Below are 18,884 nucleotides of genomic sequence, written 5' to 3'. Positions count from 1 at the left end.
AGTCCAACTCTCACATCCATACATGACTACTGGAAAAACCATAGCTTTGACTAGATGGACCTTTGTAGGCATAGTAATGTCTCTGGGTTTTAGTATGTCGTCTAGGTTAGTCATAGCTTGGAGAGAACTCTCCTGGCAAAAACAGCGGGTCCTAAGGCAAAGCTTGGTGTGTCAGAGGAACAATAATGAGAGACTTGCACCTGATGTCCTTAGGGCTTCAGGTCAGGGAGATAAAGTAGGAGCCAGGTGGTTTGGGACCTAATAAAACTATTAAGTGAACTGAAAGTCGCTTAGTCATGTCCAGTTCTTTGCAGGCCCATGGACTGCAGCGTGCCAGGCTTCTCTGTCCATGGGGTTCTCCAGGCAAGAATACTGGAGTCAGTTGCCATTTCCTCCTCCAGGGAATCTTCCTGACACAGGGATCGAACCCAGGGCTCCCACATTGCAGGCAGATTCTTTATCTCTGAAACCACTAAAGAGCTAGCATTTTTTTCTAAGTAAGTTCAGTTGAAAGCTTTTGAACAGGGTGTAAATGGCTGATAGACATTTAGAAAAATATAATCTATGTCATCTGAAGATGGTTTTGGTGTTTTGGGTGGGTTTTCTGTTGTTGTTTTGTCATTTGTGTTATCTGAAGACTGGATTACAGGGGACAAGCGTAAAATCGGGGACATCAGTAAGGAGGCTTTTTCCATAGGCAAGAGATTATGGTAATTTAGATCTGGCCAGTGATAATGTGGAAAATAGCTTAGAATTAGTTTCATCATATCCTGTATTGTGGAGGAAAAGTAAATCAGATTTTGACCATATTAGGTTTGAAGGGCCTTGATGATTTCGAAGTCGAGATACTAGGGAGCCAGGTAAATCTGTGTGTCTGCAACGCAGGAGGGATTCTCAGCTCTGGTGAGTTTTAGTTGGGATGGCATTGAAAGCCCTGGGACTGGATACAGGATCCTAGAGAGAAAGTTGTGAGAGGATATCAATCTTAAATGGAACCAGAGGATATATGCAGTGGAGAATCTCATGCATGAATCCACAGGAAAATGAAACTTAAGAACAGAGGTGCTACGGATCAGGCATTTAGAGAAAACTGAAACTGAGACTGATGGACCTCCACCAAGAGGCTCTCCTCTTCCTCAAGCCAGTGAGCCTACTGCTTGGATTCTAACTGAATTCCCCCGTCTTTATGATCCTTACCCATAAATCCAACCCACCCCAGACCCTCAAAGGACTCACTTGTAGCTTACTACAGTTGGTATGTCTAGAATTGCAATCCTTGGGACTTCCCTCCTGGTCCAGTGGTTAAGACTCAGCACTTCCAGTGCAGGGGGCACAGGTTTGATCCGTGGTTGGGGAACTAAGATCCCACATGCCTCCCATCAAGAGAGAGAAAACAAAGAAAGACATCAGAATTGCAATTCTTCTGCTATTCCTGCATAAGCTCAACTTCTGGTGATTCAGTGTCCCTCTTTATTTAGGTTGACAGAGTGTAGCTAGAGTAGGCAGAACACTTAAGATCACACCTTGTTTCAAGGAGGCAGTGCTCCATGTTTGAGTTGTTTCTGTGCTATGCTTAGTCACTCAGTCGTGTCTGACTCTTTGTGACCCCACGGACTGTAGCCTGCCAGGCTTCTTTGTCAATGGGGATTCTCCAGGCAAGAATACTGGAGTGGGTTGCCATGCCCTCCTCCAGGGGATCTCCCCAACCCAGGAATTGAACCCAGCTCTTTCACATTGCAGGCAGATTCTTTACCATCTGAACCACCAGGGAAGCCCAAGAATACTGGAGTGGGTAGCCTATCCCTTCTCCAGGGGATCTTCCTAACCCAGTAATCTAACCAGGGTCCCCTGTATTGCAAGTGGATTCTTTACCAGCTGAGCTACCAGGGAAGAGTTGCTTCTGAGGGACTGAGTAAGAATAGGACGTGAGAGTGATTGGATTTGACATTTGATAAGATGGGTTTGGGCCTGATCTTGGGCATCCCTAGTGGCTCAGACAGTAAAGAATCTCCCTGCAATGCTGGAGACCTGGGTTCAACCCCTGGGTCAGGAAGATCCCCTGGAGAAAGGAATGGCAACCCACTCTGGTATTCTTGCCTGGAGAATCCCATGGACAGAGGAGCCTGACCGGCTATAGTCCATGGGGTTGCAAAGAATCGGGCACTACTGAGCAACTTACGCTTTCACTTTCACTTTGATGGGCAGTTTCCTTGGAGTGGTAGGGACAGGAGCCTGCTGGAGGCCTGGGAGGGCAGAAAGTTTAACCGTGAGGTGGAGCCTGTCAGCTAAAGGATAGCGTGTTGATGGTTGGAAAGGCTACCATGATTTTAGAGTCAAGGGGAAAACTCAGTGGTTGAAGAGAGTGTGGAAAATTTCATGAATTGAAACTTAGCACCGTCAAGAGAGATGGCATCTAAAACCTTGCCTCTGGGGGATGTGTTTGTTTAGAGGTATCCAGAAAATGCCATTCATTCAGAAGAGGCCGTCACTTGGTAAGAGGGGCAATTTAAAAGCTGAGTAGGTAACTGAAATGGACAAATCATGTTGTTAAGACAATGATGATGAGGGTGTACCTGGATTAGAAGACTTGCAAGATCTGGTCCCTATGGAGTCTTCAAACTGACCCACAAGGCTGCCTTTGATGACTGGATCCCATACCAAGGAGGAATGACTGGGAGTGGAATCAAGATTAAACAGGGCAGGGTTGCAGAGACAGGAGGATGAGAAGGTCCAGACCTACGTGGGGGAGGAGACTGAACCTTCCCAGGAAGCCAGGCTCACACATCAAAAGGAGCAACAGGCAGCATCAGGCGGGGTCAGATCCCACACACAGTTATTATTAGAGAGGAGAGGACGGAGAGACGTGCAGCACCCTCGTGGACAGTGACTGCACACCAGTGACCGACTATCTCAAAACAAGCCGAGAGGAGCTAAGAAAATGGTGCGAGTCATGAACGACTGGCATCGATCGGAATTTTTTAAAACTCCAGAAATCAGGTGACCACTCCAGAAAGAATGAGACGTAAAAGAAAAAGTTGTTTCAGAAATGAAGAGTGAACTAGAGGCAGCACGAGAGAGACTGAAGAGAAACAGAAAGCAAAAAAGAGGACAGTTTCAGGCATTAAAAGGAGACAAAAAGAGACAAAAAGAATTTGAGAACAAGTGCCAAATGACAAAGGCGAAGAGAACTGACTAGCTGCTTAGTTGGGGCCTCTGAAGAAGAAAACCAGAGCAAGGGAAGGGAAATGAGAAAAGCTAGTTCAAGACAGCTTTCCTGACATGGCGGGTTTGAAACTAAATTTGAACAAATACAGCACATGCCTAGGAATATTGTCCTGGAGAGGATCAAAACTAAGATCCATTCTAGTAAAACAAAAAATCACTTGGGCACAAGCAAAAAGAAAGTACACGGCTAACAAGAAAGAGAATTAGAACATCTTCTGACTTTTCATCCTGCCAGAAGGAAATGGAGTGACATATTTAAGATTCTCAAGGAAGGAATCGGCCGAGAATTTTGTATCCAGAAAAACCACACCAACCAACTTTCTAACTCTGCGGACACTGACTTTATATCTTATAATTAAATTCAATTCTGACGCTCACTCTGGTCGTTAGTGTCAGATTCCACAGGCTTAAGGGTTCAGTCCCACAAGACTGACCTCACTTAGATCTGAGTCACAAGTACTGGGCCCCAGTACTGTCTGACTTGGCTACAGAGTCAAGACTACAGAGTTGTTGTTTGGTCGCCAACTCATGTCCGGCTCTTTGTGACCCCTTGGATAGCAGCACGCCAGGCTTCCTTGTCCTTCACCATCTCCCAGAGTTTGCTCAAACTCATGTCCATTGAGTCAATGATGCCATCCAGCCATCTCTTCCTCTGTCACCCCCTTCTCCTCTTGCCCTCAGTCTTTCTCAGCATCAGGATCTTTCCCAGTGAGTCGGCTCTTCACATCAGGTGGCCAAAGTATTGGAGCTCCAGCGTCAGCATCAGTCCTTCCAATGACTATTCAGGACTGATTTCCTTTAGGATGGACTCGAATCAGAGGCTCCTGCAAACCCTTCTCCCGCTTTTTTAATTTGCTAGAATAGCTCCCAAAACTTTGGGAAGCTTGTATTTGCATTTGCTGGTTTTCTATAAAGGATATTGTAAAGGGTGCAGATGAACAGGAGGATGGAGAGGTGTGTAGGGCGAGGTCCCAAAGGGCGCTGAGTGCAGGAGCTTCTGTTGTCCAGGACCTGGAAGTGTCCACCAGCCTGGAAGTTCTCCAGACCTTGTTGTGTAGGAGTTGTGAGGCGAATGTGATAACCACTACAGTACAGAAATGAGGTCCATCGTGTAGGAGTTGTTATGGGAATTTCATAACAGAGGCTTCATTGATGAAATCATCAGCCTTTGATTAGCTCACTTTCCCCCGTCTATTCTCCCCATCAAACACAAGATGACAGTCTTCCCACTCCAGAGATTCCAAGGATCTTAAAAGCTCTTGTGTCATGAACCAGAGACTAAGACCAGATATTTTGGCACAAGATGTTCCTATCAGTCAGGATATTAAAAGGAGTTTAGGAGTTCTTCTGGCCTCCCTGATGGCTCAGCGGTAAAGAATTCGCCTGCAGTGTAGGAGATGCCAGTTTGACTCCTGGGTTGGGAAGATCCCCTGGAGAAGAAAATGGCAACCCACTCCAGTATTCTTTCCTGGAGAATCCCATGGACAGAGGAGCCTGGTGGGCTACAGTCCATGGGGTCACAGAGTCGAACAACTGAGCAACTACACACGCACGTCAGAGCTCTGTCAAGAATAAGGACCTGGGGCCAAAGATCAGATCTATATTTCTTATAATGTCACAATATCACAAGTTAGGATAGAAAAAAGAAAAAGAGACATTTAGTTTTAGTTCTATCATTTTTGTTGTTAGAATACTTTTATAAACAGAAACTTTCTCATCAAATGTTTGATTCCTCTGAGGTTCAGTATGTAAAGGGAAGGAGGGTTAAGTGTTTATTTTCTGCCTTTTGATTTCCTGTGGTGACGACCAATTAGGATTTTTTACAAAAAGTGCTTCATTGTGAATTTATGAGTTGATTTCTCTTTGGTGGCTTTCAGGCCACTGTGGTTATTATTGGTGAACGTTGGCCAGTAGATCTCTCTTTAAGCTGAGGTCTTGAGCTCTTTCCGTCTGATCATTGACAATGTTTAATACTTTTCAAAAGGATTAATCTAAATTCAGATTTTAAATGGGAGTATATTATGACTGGAAAAGGGTTTTCCTCTCCATGCATTCCTGGGTTAATTATTGTTGAATGTTGAAATGTGGTTCTGTGTGAATTTTGTTGGGATTTTCCCTTCATAGGTATGGGAGGTATTGCCAGCATGCCGCCGCTGACCGCTGTTGCTCCTGTGCCAATGGGTTCCATTCCCGTGGTCGGGATGTCTCCCCCGCTAGTATCATCTGTTCCTGCAGCAGGGGTGCCCCCCCTGGCTAACGGGGCGCCCCCGGTCATACAGCCTCTGCCTGCATTTGCTCATCCTGGTATGTGACCTGCTAAAGCCACAGGCTGAAGTTCTATATGTATTTTACTCGTCATTCTTATTAAGTCTTCTGTTTTCACACTTGGGTTATATTTACATAGTATTTTATTCCAGAAGAAATCATCTTTTTTTTTTTTTTTTTCATTTAATGTCTCATTTTAGGGAAGAGCTAGTCTAGAGAGAGGGCATGAAATTATGTACTCTTGGCTGCCATTGTGCACAAAGGTGAAGTCAACAGCTAAAACCAAGAGCATAATTCCCTTTCAAGGGCTTAATGAGAGCAGCTCAAGTTTGAACAGCATTTGAGCACTTTTTAGTTCCATGTATTACTTACTACTTTCCTTTGGCTGCCATAAACTGCTAATAAACAAGCCAATCCCTTAGGAGTAGAATTATGTGGGAGATAAAAAAGAACATTTGCTTTTTTTTTGAAGAGGTATAATGAATCAGGCATAAAGGGGAAGGAAATCTGATGAATGACTATATTAAGGTTATAGTATTCAATGCTTGCTTAACTGAACAAAGGATTACAAAGTGTCTGGCTTAGCTAATTTCATTTTGAGACTTTATTCAAAGTCTTTCTTCCCTTTAAAGAAAAGGTGGCTTAGTGGTAAAGAGTCCACCTGCCCATAGGAGACTCAAGTGTGACCCCTGGGTCAGGAAGAGTCTCTGGAGGAGGAAATGGCAACCCACTCCAGTGTTCTTGCCTGGAAAATCCCACAGACAGAGGAGCTTGGTGATCTAAACGTCATGGACTCGCAAGAGAGTTGGACATGACTTAGCAACTAAACAGTGACAACAGAGAAAAGCATAAGTGTAGATGTAGATAGCCTTAGTCTAACAAATCTGAGTGGGTTCATATCAATATGGAAATTTTTTTCTTGTTTTATCTTTTAGGGACTTAGATAAGTCTGAGTACATTCAGTCATGATGGACATTGTGGGTTTGAGCCTAATATGTGAGTCTGCCTACACCCCTGGATTTATTACATCTGTCAGGGCTTGTCTCTGTGTTATAGTCCTAGAATCTAAACGGACCTTTTGTTTTTAAGATGTTCTTGTCACAGGCAGCTTGTCTTTCATAGGTGCCCGTGACTGTAGGTGAGATGGCAGCTGAAAAAGTGCTTGCGATTATTTTTCCAGCGGTAGCAGTGAATCCACGCCCCGTGTCTTGTTTTCTTTTGTGTCAAATGGCAATTGTTGCAAGGCTGTAGGCCAGGTTGGGAGAAATGCTGGTTAAGGAGTTTTTCTCCTGACACATAGCCTGAATGAGACTCAGACACAGAAGCTGGCCTTCCCTGGCATCCTGTGTCCTCTGGCTGAGACAGGTCTGTGACTTCTGAGCTCTGATTCTGGAACTGATGCTTCAGCTGTCTCAGTACAGTTACAAATATGCCAGCTATCTCTTTAAGCTATTGCTTCTTCAGCTGTAGGAGCAGATACTATAAAATGTGATACTGAATGTTTAATGAAGAGCCCAACTTTGTGGATGTAAACATTACTACCTAGTAAGGTGGTTTTATGAAGGAAGAAATAAAACATTTTTGGCTAGAAGGCAGGAAGCAAGGAGGGAATGACTGCTTTTGAGTCTAGAATGGTCAGAAGGGAGAAATAATTTCTGCCTTAGAAATTATTTGATGACTCAAAATTTTGATGACTGTGCATTTTAATTTTTGTAAAAGGGAAACTTCTTATTTTTGTAGAATTAAAATTATTCAACATTTATTTATTTTTACAGCTGCCACATTGCCAAAGAGTTCTTCCTTTAGTAGATCTGGCCCAGGATCGCAGTTAAACACAAAATTACAGAAGGCACAATCATTTGATGTGGCCAGGTAAGTTTGCTTGTTTTCAAATGAGTGGTTTGGTTGAAACTGTTGTCCAATTGACTTATAAATTTGAAAATGAATCAGCTACGTGTTCTTTACTTATCTTCTTTTATTTTGTAGCATGCTAATATTTGTCTTAATTCTGGATAATGTTATAGATTTTATTATTTGTTTGTTGTAGCAATGACAGAATCAGAAACACTACTTTTCCTTAAAAAATTTAGTTTGTTTTTTTTTTTTTTTTCATGAGGATGATAAATATGTAGTAGTCTGTGGTTAGCTATTTCGTGTCAGTCATTTGGAAGTTTCTGTGTCGGGGCTCGCTTGGTGGTTCAGTGGTTAAGAATCCCCTGCCAGTGAAAGGGACAGTGGTTCAATCCCACAGGCCTCGGGTCACCTAAGCCCGTATGCCACAGCCACTGAAGCGCCTCACGCTGCAAAATAAAAAAGTTTATGTATAAAATATTTGATATGAAACTTAGAGTCAAAACTGGCTCTAATTTTATCTCAGATAGTCTTATGAAGCCTGTGTGGATTGTTAGTAGAAGACCGGTTTTTATGAAGTGAGTTACTCAAGTTAGTGAAGAGCTCTTATTAATTGGATATGTGGCTCGATTTTGGTAAAGCTTATGTGACCTGCTGCCTTGTATTTTGGCCAGTCTTGGTTCCCATTATCTTTTATATTTTTATTTTACCGATATTTTCCCCTTGCATAATGCTGCGCTAAAATGAAAAGTTAAGTCTCTTGATAAGCTGTCTCAAAACTTTTCAAATGAGAAGATGTAGAGGAACATGATTGCGTCTTTTCTTGTTTCAGTCCTCTTTATGAATCTTTCCTAAGTGAATCAAGTCATGTTTCATCTTTAAAGAGAGGAGTGTGTTGAATATAACTCAAATTCATTACCTTTAAAAAATTAATATATAGAAAATCCATAAGCTGCAAAGCACTGTCAAATGCTTTATGCACAGTAACCCTTTTAATGCTCACCATCTTCTCCAGAAGATGACTATGATTTTCTCTGTGTTATGAATGAGGAGGCTCAGAGAGTAAATGACTTGCTCAAGGTAACTCATAAGTTATAGGGCCAACAGCTAAACTGAGGTCTTTCTGACTTTAAGGCAAATGTTCTTAAAATTTGCCCTAGTAACTTTGGTTAATTGTCAAATATAGATTGTAAGGCGTCAGCTAAGGAGTCTGGGGAAGCTAATGCTCAGAAACCCCAAACTCCTAACAAGGGAGCATTTTTAAAGGCTAGGTGAAGGAAGGGAGTCACAGAGTGTTTGATCAGCTTCTGCACACCTCTCTAATTGATGGTGAGGTACCAGGGCAATGCCGCAAGGGTTAATGCCAAAGCTGAAGCTCAGATATTTTGGCCACCTGATGCGAAGAGCCGCACATTGGAAAAGACCCTGATGCTGGGAAAGATTGAGGGCAAAAGGAGAAAGGAGTGGCAGAGGATGAGGTTGTTGGATAGCATCACTGACTCAACAGACATGAATCTGAGCAAACCTGGGGAGCTAGTGAAGGACAAGGGAGCTTGATGTGCTGCAGTCCATGGAGTCACAGAGTCAGACACCACTTAGCGACTGAACAGCAGCAACAGCAACAGGGGGTGATGTTATCAATCCTTAGCTTCCAGCTTCCCTTTGGTGGAGTTTTAGCATCTGTGAAACAATTCAGGAATGTGCCTCAGACCCTGACGGTAAAGCGTCTGCCCACAACGCAGAACACCTGGGTTCGATCCCTGGGTCGGGAAGGTCCTCTGGAGAAGGAAATGGCAATCCACTCCAGTACTCTTGCCTGGAAAATCCCATGGATGGAGGAGCGTGGTAGGCCACAGTCCATAGGGTCACAAAGAGTCGGATACGACTGAGCGACTTCACTTGGTCAGGGAGGAACTAAGGATTCTATGACTGCCATTATGGCACATCGGCTGCTTAAATTGTTACCAGTTCTCCTGGCCCAACTGCGACTTTTGTAACTACATGTTCACATCCTTTCAATCATTAGTTCTTGAGCCAGACTTCTATGACTCAAGTGAGGCCTGGTAGACCACAGCTTTTCTACAAACAAGAGACAGGCAGAGGGTAAAAAGAGAGAGGCAGAGAACATGAGGGGAGAGGTCTGTCTGAGGAAGACCCTACAGCATCCTGCTTGGTTATAAATGCTCTGTTTGAGGTGTTTTTTTTGTTGTTTTTTTTTTTTTAATAGTTTCCTTCAGTATCTTAAGTTTCTAGAAAGTTTGTGTGATGTGGGATCTAACTTTTTGGATAATGCCTTTTTAGGCCTGTTTACATTCTCAGAAATTTGGCAGAAAACTATGATTTGATAAGTGTAGTCTTGGGCACTTTGTGTTTTATATCCTACATCCCTGGGGTGGCGGGGAGAGATAATTGGCTTCTTGACAAATCGGGAAGAGTTGAATCTGCAAAATATTAGGTTAAAATGAGAGATTTGTTGCAGAAATAGGCACAGCAGAATAGACCTCGGTAAATGATTTTATGGAGAAATATGTAAAACTTGAAACGGTAAATTTTTATAAATACTTTTCAAGTGTTTGGGAGCAGTTTCTGTGCTTGAAGCAGTGTACGTAGTAAGAATAGGGACACAGATAAAGTACATAAATGAGGATTAAAAATTCACTTTAACATGTGAGAAATAGATATTTTTGTTGAAATGAAAGGACATTGCACATGGGGCATTAGTTGTAATCTGTCCTGGAAGTGGAATGCCATTTTTTTTTACTGTCAGCTCAATCATCATGTTTAAATTGCCCTATATAAACAGCGGGCTCTTAACAAACTGTGGGTACAACCAGTGTGATACTAAGGAACTGATCTAAGGAACTGATCACCAGGGAGATCTACACCCGAGCTGGCTGCTGGTAAGGGGTTTCCTGAGGTCAGGGGCGCTACACATTGGCAGGAAAGACCAGCCCTGGGTCGCAATCAGAAGCAGAACTCCTTCCCTTCCTTTCTGCGCTGCCTAGAAGTGTTCTCTTCTGTCTCGGAAACTCCACGTGTGGGCATGTAAATTCTTAGAATGAAATAACTTCCCTTCATTAAGAAATCCATCATGTATTTTGATGTAAGACTGTTAAACATTTTTAAAAAATTAATACCTTTAAAGGCAATTGCTTTTGTTTGCTGTCCACATGGCTTTTTAAACCAAAAGAAGACTGGATGTTACTGTGATCACCTCAGTTCCGAGGAGATTTTCCATCCTTTTGTAGAACCTTTAAATTAGTTTAATTGTATGTATAACTTGAACCAGCCACTTGATCTGTCCTGTTTACTCAAAGTAACAGGAAGCTGAAAATAATGAGCTTATCTGTATGCAGAGAAAGGGTTGTAACCTTAAGAAATGAAAAAAATCATGATGGAAAATTCTGAAATAGTGATTAGAAAGGGAATAAAATGTTAAAGCTAGTTTTCTAGGAAGTTCTTGCTTTTTAGAGAACTGGAATGTGCAGGTCCTTGCTGTTCACCCTCGTTTCCTATCTTTCCTCCCACAGTGTCCCTCCTGCAGCTGAGTGGGCTGTTCCTCAGTCATCCAGGCTGAAATACAGACAGCTCTTCAATAGTCATGACAAAACCATGAGTGGACACCTAACAGGTATTTACACATAAGAATTAATTTAGTGAAATATGGTCTCTGTTCTAAATATAAATTGTTTCTAGATATTGGGCCAAAGATTTTCCAGACTTTGCTCTATTTACCTGTACTTCTTTCTAAACAGTGTTTTCATTGTTCCTTTTATCTCATCGACTGATTGATAAGTTCTCATCAACTGATAAGGCCATAGTTACTTCATTCTCCACTGCCTCAGGCTTTTGCTTCTTGGTAAATAGAACCTAGACCAAGGATCTCCAGCACCCCAAATGCCACTAGTGTGCAAATCAAAGCACTAGCAAAGGAACACTGCTGTGAACAAAACCTGGTTCACCTTCTGAAGTCCCGCTTTGGAGGTCAACTTGAAACTGCCTTCTCAAAGAATCAGTGATGCCTGCAGGGGCAGGGTGAAAGGGGAATGAATGGGGAGTTTGGAACCTGGCCTTGCCACTTACCAGCTGGAGGTCAATTTACCTACTTGGATCTTATTTCTTCATGTATAAAAGGTCAGAGTTAAGTTACATGCTCTCTGTGAATTTAAAAAAAGGTTCTGTTGTCTACATCAGAAAGACTCAAAGGATTTTATGATGCTATCCAGAAATCTTTCTAATAAGGGGTTGTTGTTGTTTAGTAGCTCAGTCATGTCCAGCTCTTTGTGACCCCATGGCCTGCAGTGCTCCAGGCTTCCCTGTCCTTTCCTCTCTCTTGGAGTCTGCTCAGACTGATCTTCATGAGTCGGTGATTCCATCCAATCATCTCATCCTCTGTCGCCTCCTTTTTCTGCCCACAGTCTATCCAAGCATCAGGGTCTTTTCCAGTGAGTCAGCTCTTTGCATCAGGTGGCCAAAGTATTGGAGCTTCAGCTTCAGCATCAGTACTTCCAGTGAATATTCGGGTTGGTTTCTTTTAGAATTGTCTGGTTTTATCTCCTTGCTGTCCAGTGAACTCTCAAGAGTCTTCTCCAGCACCACAATTTGAAAGCATCAATTCTTCGGCAGTAGGCCTTCTTCATGGTCCAACTCTCACATCTATACATGACTACTGGAGAAACCACAGCTTGGACTATATGAACCTTTGTCGACAAAGTGATGTTTCTGCTTTTTAATACACAGTCTAGGTTTGTCATAGTTTTTCTTCCAAGGAGCAAGCGTCTTTTAATTTCATGACTGCAGTTACTGTCCACAGTGATTTTGGAACCCAAGAAAATAAAATCTGTCACTGTAGCCATTATTTCCTCACCTATTTGCTTTGAAGTGATGGGACCAGATGCTATGATCTGAGTTTTTTCACTGTTGAGTTTTAAGCCAGCTTTTTCTCTCTCCTCTTTGACCTTCATCGAGAGACTCTTTAGTTTCTCTTCACTTTCTGCCCTATGGGTGGTGTCATCTGCATCAGTCAGTTCAGTGCTCAGTCATGTCTGACTCTTTGCGACCCCATGGAGTGCCCACGCCAGGCCTCCCTGTCCATCACCAACTCCCAGAATTTACCCAAACTTATGTCCATTGAGTCAGTGATGCCATCCAACCATCTCATCCTCTGTTATCTCCTTCTCCTTCCACCTTCAATCTTTCTCGGCATCGGGGTCTTTTCCAATGAGTCAGCTGTTTGCATCAGGTGGCCAAAGTATTGCAGTTTCAGCTTCAGCATCAGTCTTTCCAACGAACACTCAGGACTGATCTCCTTTAGCATGAACTGGTTGGATCTCCTTGTAGTTCAAGGAACTCTCAGGAGTCTTCTCCAACACCACAGTTCAAAAGCATCAATTCTTTGGTACTCAGCTTTCTTTATAGTCCAACTCTCACATCCATACATGACTACCGGAAAAACCATAGCCTCAACTAGCCAGACCTTTGTTGACAAAGTGACGTCTCTGCTTTTTAATATGCTATCTAGGTTGGTCATAACTTTCCTTCCAAGGAGTGTCTTTTAATTTCATGTCTGCAGTCACCATCTGTAGTGATTTTGGAGCCCCCAAAATAAAGTCTGCCACTGTTCCCCATCTATTTCCCATGAAGTGATAGGACTGGATGCCATGATCTTACTTTTCTGAACGTTGCACCTTAAGCCAACTTTCTCACTCTCCTCTTTCAGTTTCATCAAGTGGCTCTTTAGTTCTTCGCTTTCTGCCATAAGGGTGGGGTCATCTGCATATCTGAGGTTATTGATATTTCTCCCAGCAGTCTTGATTCCAGCTTGTGCTTCCTCCAGCCCAGCGTTTCTCATGATGTATTCTTGCCTTGAGAACCCCATGAACAGTCATCTGCATATCTGAGGTTATTGATAGTTCTCCGCACAATCTTGATTCCAGCTTGTGTTTCATCTATCTCAGCATTTTGCATGATGTACTCTGCATATAAGTTAGATAAGCAGGGTGACAATAATAATGAGTTAAACACATTAAGTCGATTAGGGAGTTATAAAGAAATGCATACTTTGTATAAAGGAAAATAGAGACCTCTAATACAAACATTAAATATAAAAAGGGGAAAAATGTAACTGCTCTTTAACAAATATGAAAGGAGGGGGATTATGGGTTCATTTTTCTGGGGTGGAGAAGCACTCATATTTACCATCAAGACATTTTAAGTTTCTTATTTTAACTTTTTTTTTTGCTATTACTTAAAATTGCAATTTTTACTTCCAAAAGAAAAATTCATCCTTGTTTAAAAAATGTCAGGATTGGGTGAGACTTTGAAGAATTCTGGTCTAATCGTGAACTCTGTCTCAGTGAAAAAATCTCAGCGGTCATTTCAAATAAGCGTTTATTTATATCTGAAACGGCAAATTATAAGTATACACAAAGTCTCTGCCTCACTCACTCTGCTAAAATAGCAGCTCTCATAGTACAGATTTCTTCAATGCCCAGTATTCAACGATATCATTTTAAGTACTGTTTAACCAGATTTCACCCCAGTGTGTCATACAGACCCAGACCTGCGTAGTCTGTGAATTTGAAAACATTTCTTCACAGCATTGTTGGCGTTTCCTGGGAGTTACTTAAAATAGTATTCAGATGCAACATTGATGCCCAAGTTATCTTTTCTTGGTAGGATGTGTATTTTGTGATGGAAGTGTCGTATCAGGTAAAAGGTGTATGACAGAGGCACTTCAATATTTAGAATTTTTAATATCTGAGAGAGAAAGTAAAATTGAAATATACTGGGATGAGCAGATTTTTGCTACTGTTTATCTGTATGAAAGTGAAAAACTAAAGGCATTAATTGCTCAGATGTGCCCAACTCTTTACAATCCCATGGACTACTTACTATTATTTTGTCCTGGAAAGCATTTGAGGTGGGAATTTCATTTTCAAACCAGATCTTTGTATAGTCATGAAAAATAATTTGTTACAGTAAATTTTTAAATAGGAGTAAGTCAAAGAAATTGTTTTCCCTTTGTGAGAAGTCAAATGTAGAGTGTGTTTTAAGCTTTAAATAAGACTGTGCTTTGAAGCAGAGCGGCTTTGTTGAGATGGATGACATACAATGATTATTGTCATGATAATATCACCCCCCCAAAGCAGTTACTCAGTTCAGCTTAAGAATTGAGTAAGAGTAAAACTATCAAGAAAGTTGAGAAGAGTTCTCAGAATGGAAAGAGGCACAAGTGAAATATTTAGCAGTAGCACAGTTCACCCCATTGATTCAGTTCAGTTCAGTTGCTCAGTCGTGTCCAGCTCTTTGTGACCCCATGGACTACAGCACATCAGGCTTCCCTGTCCATCACCAACTCCTGGAGCTTACTCAAACTCATGTCCATTGAGTCGGTGAAGATTCCCTGAGTTGATTTATCTGATTAACCTCATTCAGTGGGTATCCCCCTGTTCCTCCCCAACTTGATGTATATACTATTGCATGTTCTTAAAAGAGACACTCTTATTAAAAAAGAGTTCTTCTTTAATCAAAGTGATATAAGTAGCTCTACAATTTTAGGTTTCCCTTGTGTTTCAGATGTTAAAGAGTCTGCCTGCAATGCAGGAGACCTGAGTTTGATCCTTGGGTTGGGAAGATCCCCTTGAGGATTGCATGGCAATCCACTCCAGGTTTCTTGCCTGGAGAGTCCCATGAACAGAGAAGCCTGGTGGGCTACAGTCCATGGGTTTGCATAGAGCTGGACACGACTGAGTGACTAACATACACACACAGAATTCTGGAACTGCTATTCTTGCTAGTCCTTTTCTTAAAGAGGTATTTTATTATCTCCTTGCATTCTGAAACAGTGACTGTGTTATTTGGTTATTCATATGATAATCTCAGAAGCGGAAAAGTCTTAGTCATTGTTTGAACTAAACTTTTGACTTCATTGAATTATCTCTGTCCTTCACATTCCTGCTTCCCTGCCCAATCATGGATACCCATTATAGGCTTTGTGAACTTGAGATTTTGTTTATATCCTTAACATTTTCTTCTAAGCCAGTACTCTTTGCATGAATGCAGGCTTCCGCAGGAGGTTGCTCTGTTATGCTAAGATACTGTTTTCACTGTTGCTGATCTAGTTTAATGTATCTTAATCTGGCCTTAAGACTTAACAGAGTCCCATGTTAGAATTGCAAAAGACAATAGGGATCCACAGACTTTCTCTGTAAAGATCAAAATACTAAATATTTTAGGCTCTCAGTCATACACTGTTGTAACTATTCAGCTTTGCCATCTCAGTATGAAAGCAGCCATAATATGTTAAGTGAATGGGCATGGCTATGTTTCAGTGAAACTTTATTTACAAAGACAGCTGGAGGACTGGAGAACACCTATGGACTGTGGTTTGCCAACCCCTTTTCTAGATCATTTCCCTCATTTCAGAGACGAAAGAACTTCCTCTTAGAGAGGGAAAGTGATTTTGTTAATGTCACATGTCATTAGAGAGTGGAAGAGTCAAGAGTGGAATCCATATCTCCTGATATCCAGGTCCAGGGCTAGTTTTTAAAATTTATTGTTACCTTTTTTATTAAGTAAATGAAATATGAACTTTCTTTTATATAATTCTATAGTGGGCACAATGTTGTTACAAGTATGAATGAAAGCTTTCACTAAACTTATACTGATTCTACTTTAATATTGCCAGTATTCTAAATGCAGTGAAAGAGAGTTAGTCCCTTAGTCATATCTGACTCTTTGCAACCCCATGGACTGTAACCTGTCAGGCTCCTCTATCCATGGAATTCTGCAAGCAAGAATAATGGAGTAGGTAGCCATTCGCTTCTCCAGGGGATTTTCCCGACTCAGGAATCGAACCCCAGTCTCCTGCATTGCAGACACCATTTCAGCCACCAGAAAGTGAAAGAAAGTGAAGTCGCTCAGTCATGTCCGACTCTTTGCGACCCCGTGGACTGCAGCCTACCAGGCTTCTCTGTCCATGGGATTCTCTAGGCAAGAATACTGAAGTGGGTTACCATTTCCTTCTCCAGGGGATCTTCCCGACCCAGGGACCAGGGAAGCCCTCTAAATACAGTGTTAGAGACTAAATAAAATGATCGGTGAACTTTGCTCATTCCAGTATACCAAAGACCAAGCAAAATGTTACACATGGTAATCTTCCCAGCATAATTACTACCACTTTGCATTCCTTGATGTATTACCTGTCATCCTGGGCCCATCCCTTGGAAATCATTGAAGGACATGAGACATTTGTTGCTCTCTTCTTAACACTAGTTTATTTAAAGATTCAAAATCTTCCATTGTAGGCTTCCTGGTATCTAAAGCTAGTTTCTTGCCAGAAATGAAGATATATACACAAGTATTTTAAGAAATGACAGCTAATTTTGAGAGGAAAGTTGAAATTCCAGGAATTCTTCTTTATCACAAACCTAGGAAATGGCTGTGATATTGGCCATTTATGCAACCATGAGCAAATTTTTTTTTTAAGTCTGCATAATGAAATGGTAGAAGAGTTTTCTCTAAGGTCCCTTCCTCTTTTGAGATTCTCTGACTCTTGTCTAAATATGAGAGTCATCATGATGGAGGTGGCAGGGGGTGGCAGATGATATTGCATTTAGAGAGGACACATTTCAGCTTTGTGAATAAAAACCTGATACAGATAGAGATGGTCACCTGGGCCAAAGGGCAGGTTATATATTGAAACTCTAATTTTTTACATACTCATTCCTCATTAAACATCTATTTAACAAAAATTTATTGGCTGTGTGCCAGGTGCTATGCTTTGCGTTTTTTCCTTTTTTCACTGGGACTTAATTTCCTTATTGAAAAGCCCATTGGGTAATAGCAAATATTGTTTAAAGCACTGTGATTGCATGAGATTGGATAGTACCTGTGTGCAGAACATTGATCTTCCTAGACAGTGAAGATTTGCTGATTCATCTTTATTTTTTACCCTGGCTTTCATTTAGGTCCCCAAGCAAGAACTATTCTTATGCAATCAAGTTTACCACAAGCTCAGCTGGCTTCAATATGGTAAGGAATAAAAAGTTCCTTGGTTTATATAAAGTGGAAATTTTATTTCTTAAATAGATAGGGCCTCATGAGTCTTTAGATTGACACCGTTATTTATAAGAGGTGATATATGGAGTATGCTTAATTTTTCAGTGAGTTTTAACTCACAGTGATTCAGTAGCTAAAATGATTTAAAGTTGTCCCTTTTACTTCCCCCTTTTGGTTTTTAAAAATACAGAAGCAGAGAGATTACTATAGTGAATTCTCAAGAACTCATAACACATCCTAAATAAATGCCCCTCATGGCTAGTCCTGCCTGTCCCCTCCCCCTTTCACTTATTTTAAGCCAAATCTCAGTCATTATATCATTTCCATCTGCAAATATTTCAGCCTGTATCTTCAGAAGACATAGGAATTTTTTTTCTACATGACCATAATACTGAAAGTCCATTTAAAACTGTTAATAGGAATTCTTATCATTAAGTTAATCAGATGGTGTTTAAATCCTTAGATTGTCTCACAATTTTTTATAGTTGATTTGTTCAAGTCAGGACTAAAATAAATCTATATTTTGTAACAGATGATTGATACACCTTTTAAGTCTCCTTTAACCTATAAATTTCCCCTGGTCTTATTCTCCCCTTTCCCTTGCCCACCCCCACCAAAAAAACCCCCAGATCATTTGTCCTATGCTTTCTTGCAGCCCACCTTTAGCTGATTACACCCTTGTGGTGTTAATTTATTCTTGTATCTCCTTTAGATTGGAAATTAGATCTAAGGTAGAGTTTCTCCACCTCAGTGCTGTTGACATTTTTGGCATGATAACTCTTTGCTGGTTAAGTAGTGTCTCTGGCCTCTTCCAACTCCAGTAGTATGATCCCCACCCCCTACATGTGACAATCACAAATGTCTCCAGACACTGACAGATGTTCTTTGCAGTACCAAATCAATCCGTGTTTGAGAACTGCTGATTCAGATCTGAGGAGAACCACTTGTCAGATTCAAATTTGATTTTTTTTTTTTTTTTGCAAAGTGCATCAGAGATGATACTGAGTACTTTTATCATGAGGCACACAATTGTTTCTCTATTTTGTCATTAATTTTTTGTTTTTTCGGCTGCACCGCATGGCTTACGAGAGCTTAGCTCTCCAACAAGGGATCAAACCTGTACCCTCTACAACGGAAAAGCAGAGTCCTATCCACTGGATCACCAGGGGGTTCTCTGTAATGATTTTTAGTAGCTATTGATGAGCATTGCCTAAATCCTGTAGGATTCTTTACAGTTAAATATTAACTAGAATGGTTTCTGCAGGAAGTGTTTCTCTCTCAGTTATGCATTATTCATTGATTCTGCCAGGAAGATAAACCCGGTCTGTACTGCTTACCTGCTAGGTTCCTGATTTTGCTGTAGGCACTTTGGTTTGGTTGTTTCATAAGTGGTCAAGCTCTAGGTCAAGCCCAGCCTGGCCCTTTCTGTTTTGTATTAAAGAGCCTACCTTTTGCATTAGAGTAATAATAGACCAGTTAGG

The 18,884-nt window shown here is 41.3% G+C and overlaps 1 protein-coding gene across 23 annotated transcripts in view; it reads left to right on the top strand.

Moving 5' to 3' along the window:
* The window catches only part of ITSN1 (intersectin 1), a 251,652-nt gene that overhangs the window by 91,415 nt on the left and 141,353 nt on the right, over positions 1-18,884 (top strand). For all 23 annotated transcript variants that reach the window (XM_027978041.3, XM_027978032.3, XM_060416051.1 and 20 more), the window contains 4 exons: positions 5,350-5,529; positions 7,266-7,362; positions 10,872-10,972; positions 17,313-17,376. In XM_027978041.3, the coding sequence (XP_027833842.1) occupies positions 5,350-5,529; positions 7,266-7,362; positions 10,872-10,972; positions 17,313-17,376 (442 nt within the window). The remainder of the gene's footprint in view (positions 1-5,349; positions 5,530-7,265; positions 7,363-10,871; positions 10,973-17,312; positions 17,377-18,884) is intronic.

Source organism: Ovis aries, chromosome 1 (assembly GCF_016772045.2).
Source record: "Ovis aries strain OAR_USU_Benz2616 breed Rambouillet chromosome 1, ARS-UI_Ramb_v3.0, whole genome shotgun sequence".
Classification (NCBI taxonomy): Eukaryota; Metazoa; Chordata; class Mammalia; order Artiodactyla; family Bovidae; genus Ovis; species Ovis aries.
This window is presented reverse-complemented; position numbering and strand designations above follow the sequence as displayed.